The following is a 7663-nucleotide window of genomic DNA, read 5'->3' as shown; positions in this document are numbered from 1 at the left end:
ACCTGGGTGCAGCTGAAAGCGATGTGCGGGATGTTACCCAGTCAAGGCAACGATGAACTGATCTACTGAGCAAAACCACACGTAGGCCCTCCTCTGACTTCCCCTTCACAAATCCTGTTAGTCCAAGAAGAGAAGAGGGCCATTTTGAATATTAATCCATCATCTTCTCAGGTGACTTTTTTCCTAAATAAAGCTAACTTTCCTCCCTGTCCACCAACACTTGTCTGAGTATTGGTCACTGAGCCGCATGTAGCTGAACTTGGGATGAGCTACCATCTGGATCTGCAATTGATCCAGTTTCAGGATAACTGAGAAAGCTTCCTGCAAGGTTGTCCACAGACTTAGGCTCCTCGTAAAAGAATCTAAGGTGTATGAATCTCAGCAAAGGCAAAATACATCCAAAGCAAGTGAGACTAGGGACATCCATCTCAGAATAGTAATAAATCGAGTAGACAGGTTGTGCTAAATAACATCTTCACACCTGCACTTCACATGGCAATGTTTTTAAAGGGTTTTGCCAAAGAGCACTTGCACTTGCTGGATAGAGACAGAGAGAAAAAGTGAGAAGTGACCTCCCAGGGGGAAGAATGGCCATGCTACAAGCCCTTCTACTCCCTGAATTTTGGGCACACACACATGTATACCTGGCTTGATTTTCAAGCCGCCAAAGAGAGAGAGAGAGAGAAAGAGAGAGAGAGAGGAGAGTGAGAGAGGAGAGTGAGAGAAAGACACTGAGACAGAATGCGAGCAATCACTCTCCCCAGGGAAGATGGTCGTGCCACAATTCCTCCTCTTCTCATCTTGGGCATGCATGCACACATGCCCGGTCTGATTTTCAAGTCACCGGGTTCAGGACTTGCACCGTGGTCCGCCATGTGTGAGTTCAGCAATGTAACCACTATACAATCTACTGGCCCAAGGGGAGTCCACCGCTTTAACCACTTCCCTGCCCTCTGATGCCACAGTGAAATATTTTAAAGCCTTCGAGTTGCAGTGCATTCATTATTATTTATCTCAGTACATACCTGAGCCCTTGTAGGACAAAGGTTTTCTTACACTCACCTATATTGCTAGCAACGTGTGTAACAATAGTAAATTTTCTTGGGAAAGCCGATTCTGCAAACAGTGTTATAAACAGTGATATAAACTGATTTGAGAGAATGGCATAAGTTTGAGCTAGTTTATGTTACATCTGTTCTTTGTCAAATTAAAAAAAATAAAAAGTAAAGGATGTTGTAAATATTTCAAGTCAATAGATGATAGGTTAGCATTTATTCATATATTTACCAATTATAAGAAAGAAGAAGATGGGCCAGCCAGTGGTGTGGTGGTAGAGGCGCTGGACTCCTACGTGGCCAACCACAGTTTGAGTCTTAGACCTTGTGGTTTTTGCTCTTTCTCTCTCTCTCTCTTTCTGGTGAATTTAAAAAAAAAAAAGAAGAAAAAAAAGAGGAAGACTGAAATTGCACTCTTTCAGCATGTATTTATTCTCAGTAATCAGTAGGAAATACATATTTTGGAAAGGGTTAATACAGGTTATAAATATCACCATTGAATAAATCTTCTTGGATATTTAAGGTCCAATTAACTTACTTAACAACTCGAATCTAAATCTAGGAATATGTATACATATGTATACATAAAATTTAACAAATGTAGCACTTTAAACCATTAAAAAATATATGCTGCAAATTTAGAGTCAAATTATGTTATAAATGATAAGCTTTTTCAGGAGATGAAAATAATAAATGTTCAATGGTAAGCCTGTAAATTTTGGAGTGAATAAGTGAATAAGATTTTTTTTTCTTTTGAGAGCTTTTTGCTACAGGGTATATGTGCTCGCCGGGGGCTGGGGGGGATGGCCACGCCACAATTTCTTCTCCTCCATTCTCCTCTCGGGATCTTGGGCACGCATGCGCACGAGCCCGGCGTGAAGTTAAGCCACCGGATCCAGGACTCGAACTGCGGTCGACTACATGGGAGTCCAGCGACATAGGCACTACGCTAACTGCTGGTCCCGACAAGTGACCACTGTTTATATCTTGGTTTAATAAATCAACTGTTGAATGTGTTGTATTACTATGTCCCTTGTGATATATTAACACATACTGATTTAACTATTTTACTTCAAATAGTCTTCTTTTTAATATCTCCCAACAAAATTCATGCAAATTTTTTATAGAAAGTGTGACATAACCAAATGTTATTGATAGCAGCCCTGGTTTGGAAAACTAACAAAGACCTACTTACTCTCTTCTGAAAAAACATCATAGTAAATTTAGTTTCTAAATGCTCTACGTTTACTGAAAGGACATCTGAAATAGATTTTAAAGACAAAATACCACAGTACTTTTCTTCAAAAAGTGGTCCACTGAACAGGCAGCAGTAGCATGCCTGTGAGAGTGCAAATTGGCGAGCCCAGCAGGTGGTGGAGTGGTTAAGGCACGGACTCCCACATGGTCCTCGGCTGTTTGAGTCTCAGAACTGGTGGCTTGAAACTCAATGCTAAACGCCTGTGTGTGTGTGTGTGTGTGTGCGCCCAAAATCTCGGGAGGAGAATGGAAAAAGGATTGCAGTGTGACTCTGCCCCTTGGGGGTGATTTCTCACTTTGGCCTCTCCAGTGAATACATGTGCCCTACAGCAACAAACCTGTAAAAAAAAGAAGAAAGAAAAGATGGAATTGTCAGGGCCAGGGGGTGTGATGGTGGTTAGAATACCGGACTCCCACACTGCCAGCTCTAGTTCAAGTCTGGACTTGGCGACTCACTTTCTCATTTTCCCTCTCTCCTCTCTGATGAGCCCATGTGCCCTATTGCAAACTTTAATAATAACAATAAAAATAATTTTAAATAAATAAATATATATCTTTTAAAGTGGAAATTATAGTCCCCACGCCAGACCTGAGGTGATTCTGACAGCGGTTGAAGTTGGGGAACCACAAACAGAGCACTGACCATTTAAAACGGTTTCCATCGACTGACTGGCAGAGCAGACACGAGAGTTTCCTTACGAAGGAAGCACTGAGTGACTTCGTGGTTAGGCCAGTCTTTCTTAGATCCCTTAGCGAATCTGATCTGTAATTAGTTTCTAGTCAAATCGTTTGACTGTCAAATGTGCTGCATGGGCAAACGTTTGTGGTTCGGGCCTGCCAGGGTCTTGCTTCTTTATTCTCAAAATATTTTCATGTTCACTGTTGTTACTATTCTGTGTCCACCCTTTCCCTGCTTCCCTGCATTTAGCTTTTTTTTAAGTTTATGTATTTACTTCTTCCATAAGAGGGAGAGGGTTACCCCCACACGGTCTTCAGTCCGTCCATCACACCCTCCCAGCCTTAGCCAGCACGGATCCCAAGTATGCACTACGATCATGTGCACAGGGAGACCTTGAGACGCGAACCCAGAACCTTCCCGAGTGGGCTCAGCAGCACAGAGCATCAGCCTACCCCCAAGCCGCTGGCCGGACATTAGGGACCTTGCTTCCCCTTCATGTATTACCGCCTCTCTCAAGGGGCCCTCTCAGGCCCTCTCAATATGAAATAAGGCCAAGCTGTCCACAGTTCTGTCACCCTCAGGGCATGTGGTCTGTGTGGCTTTCAGTACTGAACATGATCTAAATGGTTAAAAAGTTGAATTTAACATCTTCGTTTTATTTATTTGTGTAACTTTCTCTAGAATGTGGACCCCTTTTGGAGATAGACAGTATGGGTCTCCTCCACAGATATATTTCTGTGCCCCTCACTTACCACATGGCAAACATGTTTGTGGGTGCAAAAGTATAAAGAAATAGGGCACATCTGTATGAAAAATATCATCAATCCTGTATTTGCTAATTACTAATTGAGTTAATATCATACAGGGAGTATTAAGCTTAATACAGCTTATCCCCATGGAAAATATTTAAGATTTTTATCAGATCATGCCTCAGGAACAAATATGAAATGTTTGATATCAGGCGATCCAGTTTACCATAATTCTTTTCTTTATTAGGCTGATTTTAACTTCATGTAAAGGTAAAATGTATTTTAATGTCCACTTTTTAATAACCATATCTACCTATAATTTGGCTAAATCCATGTCTAAAGTCATTTTGCATCTTGAGAATTTGGTTCTTGAGTTGAGTTTGGGTTTCAGAATATGGTGTAAACAATGTTTATTGCAAGAAGCAAAACAGGAAATAGTTGCTTTTTAAATATTTTTATGTTCTCCTGTGACTCCATCGTATTCCTGAGGTTTTATAAATTCTTGCTTCCAGTGAAAGAGAGAGAAACAATCACTAGTACGATAGAAATAAATCCATTCTTTTTTTGCCCATTTCCCTTGGAAAATGATTAGTTCAGTTTTTCTTTCTTTTCTTCTTATTTTTTTTAGTAGGTCTGAATTCACATTTTATGCATAATGAAATCATTTTTTTATGGATACATCTTTGCTTGGGACAAAAAATATCAGTAGAAGCTGTTTGCTTAAAGTGGTGTATTTGTTTTCTGTACATGACTTGGTTTTATAATAATTCACTCCAGTTAAATAAACTAGAAATAATGCTTCTCCTACCTAGAGCACACAGCATACTATTACAAGCAAGAACCGTTGTCATGTAGTGACCTCGGCTAACCTACCAGGTGAACTTTTCAAATGAAAATATTCAGCTAGATTATGCCTTTATGAATAAAAATAAATTTGCTTTTCAGGGAGTTTGGCCGCTGGAAAGTAAATAACCTTGCAGTTGAGAGAAGAAATTTCCTTGGCTCCCCTCTGCCTCTTGCCCCTGAATTCTTCCGCAACATAAGACTTTTGGGACGTCGACCTACCCTTCAGCAAATCACAGAAAACCTTATCAAGAAATATGGGACACATTTCTTGCTATCTGCTACTCTGGGAGGTACGACTCTTTGAAACTCTTTGTGCCTGTGCGTGTGTGTGTGTGTGTGTGTGTGTGTGTGCATCAAACTGTATACATCACAGAAAAGTGTTGACTCATCCAGGTGGTTACAGTTGGAATAATTGTCGACTTCATTCATTCATTCGCTTATCCGACAGATTTACTGAGTGATTGTTCAGTGTCTTGGGTGGTGTCCATAATCGTGGGATAGAGGGATGTCACTTCCCTTCTGCTCAAAAGTCATTTACAATATAGTAACATTCGTAAGTAGAGGCAAAGCTTCTGCACGCTGTAATACGAGGTGATAACACTAATTATGCTTAAAATTATGAGTACAGTGCCATCATGGGTAGGAATCAACACCTTCTGATTCTGCTTAAAATTATGAGTAAAACACCATCATGGGTAGGAATCAACACCTTCTGATTATAAAGAGGAGGAAAGATCCCCTGGAATAAATGTTGAAGATCTACAATTAGATTTTTAAAAGCTGTTTTAGCATTTCTGATTGTAGATGATATATAGTATAAAAATGATAAAAATCCATTAGATATAGTGAAAGTAGAAAATGATATCTCACTTCTTTCTCAATTTATAAATTTGTAAAAATTAAGACACATATTTTTAAATTGTTAAATATGTGTTCATTGTGATGCTGTGTGATTCAGTATTTGGAATATACTTAAATAATGGTTTGAGATATAATAAGCAAAATAAGACAGTTTCCCAAAATTTAAAAATAATCCCAGAATTCTATATAGTTTTGTGTATGACTTGAAAAACTAGCTATTCCATTTAGAAATGACTGTGACTCAGGGCCAGCAGGTGGCATAGATGCTAGATCCCACCTGGTGGACCCAGAGTCTTGAAAACCTTCCAGGCACATGTGCGTGTGTGTTCAAAATCCCTAGACCAAAGCAGAGGAGAGGGAATTGCTGCAAGGTCAACCTCCCCAGGGGGTGCTTTCTCACTCTGCCTCTTTCTCTTTCTCTGTCTCTTTGGTGAACGCCATGTACTTATAGAAAATTTTTAGGAAGAAAAATAATAAAGAATGCTACTCTTTCTCATAATGAAGCACATTAAAGAAAATTGGATAAATTGGAGAGTAAAATCATTAAGACAGAAAGTTCCTGCTCCATCTTTAGTTCCCCAGTGAGTTGACTGAACACAGGCAGGCTGACTCACCCCAGCGGCACCGTCGAGAAAGACCACCTGTCCTTCGTCTTCTGCCATAGAGGATGGGTCTTTCCTTCAACTGCCAACCCAGTTTGTCAGCATTTTATGTCAGATATTACCCCTGACTGCATCCCGTAGCAGACTCCTCACCTCTCCCTGGCCTTCCTAGATGAAGTCACCATTATTTTTCTCTCCTACAACATGCTTATGGAAATCCTCCACACAGATCTTTTCAAAAGGTGAGTCAGGTCATATTCCCTGTTTTCACTGAGCCTAGAGCGGCCACTCGAAGTACATTTTGCTGTGGCGTGTAAGGCTCTGCTGTGATGTTCTGGCGAGACGTTCATCCCAGACCTCTTCTTATCCCCCTCTTCCTCCTGCTCTGATTTTCAGTCGCAATGACCTTCAGTTTTCTACCCAGATGCTGCTTCCTCAGTGATGCCTTCCCTGACCAGCCTGTGAGCAACAGTGCCCAGTAAATCCCATCACTGTCTGCTATTTCAGGGTGTGACTTTGCACTCGCCATCATATTCATTATCATGTGACATCGTTTTGTGTATCTGTCTACCGGTTTAGCGTGCGTCATTTCTACTTATTTTCTTAGTGAGACCTTGACTGTACTTGTCACCACTTTATCCCATGGCCATGACAGCGCTTACGTTTTTCATCAGGTTCTTATTAGATCTTTGTTAAATGAACAAATAAGTGAAAGTGCACTTTGCTGAGAGACCGAGGTTGTCTAGTTCACTAGAAAAATGTAAAACTTTATAGTATGTACAATTGTAATCAAAATGTAATTCTGGAAGAAAACCAAATGAAGAAAGCAAACTCAGAAAATCCCGGTCAATTTAACAAATAAAGATGGAGGACTGGAGAGAATCCGGACCAGAGCTGGAACAGATGAGCAAGGTGTGTACAGGCCGGGAAAGGCAGAGCTCCCTGGCACACCGAGGCGATGAAGCATGCCACACGGCTGCAGGGAATGAGAGGTGCAAGGGCAGGGGATTCAGGCAGATAGGGCTGGCTGTCGGTATATCCTCTCTCCATTACCGTCTTCTGTAAATAGTAATAAAATACTACAGTAACGAGATCAGACAAACCTGGTCTTGGTTTCTGGTCCCCACCCCTGTTTTTTTTGTTTTTTCTTACCAATTGTGAGACTTTCAAAACTGCTAAGTAGTTTGTCTGAGTATTAGTTCATTTTAGTAGAAAGTCACCCCTTAAGGTGGAAGCATGGGAGTTTAGTATAGATGTAGGAAGATACCCTCAGCAGTGTGTGAGTTAATTTAAATATGTGAGATGCCTTTGAGTTATTGTTATTATAATTGGCTAGAGAGCCAAATATATCACAAAATATCCCAGGAATTGTGAAAACCAGCTTTGTCGAAATTGTCTTGGTCAGGCCAATTATTATTTACGTAATAAAATCTAAAAGTGAAAAGTATATTATTTCTATAGCATCTCTTTAAAAAGTCCAGTGTTTTTTTTTTTTTAAAACACATGTGGGCTTGGGAACCAGCAGTTAGCGTAATGGCTATGTCGCTGGACTCCCACGTAGTCGACCGTGGTTCGTGTCCCGGACCCGGTGGCTTAAAACTCACGCCAGGCGCA

General features: G+C 40.6%; 1 protein-coding gene across 1 annotated transcript in view; it reads left to right on the top strand.

The window, feature by feature from the left end:
- The window catches only part of BRINP3 (BMP/retinoic acid inducible neural specific 3), a 428987-nt gene that overhangs the window by 253555 nt on the left and 167769 nt on the right, over positions 1–7663 (top strand). Inside the window, exon 3 of the mRNA XM_014590228.2 lies at positions 4686–4876. Within this exon, the coding sequence (XP_014445714.1) occupies positions 4686–4876 (191 nt within the window). The remainder of the gene's footprint in view (positions 1–4685; positions 4877–7663) is intronic.

The sequence above is a fragment of the Tupaia chinensis genome, unplaced genomic scaffold (assembly GCF_000334495.1).
Source record: "Tupaia chinensis unplaced genomic scaffold, TupChi_1.0 Scaffold000420_1, whole genome shotgun sequence".
Lineage (NCBI taxonomy): Eukaryota > Metazoa > Chordata > Mammalia > Scandentia > Tupaiidae > Tupaia > Tupaia belangeri.
The sequence above is the reverse complement of the archived record's forward strand: the minus strand, read 5'-3'. Positions and strand labels throughout refer to the sequence as shown.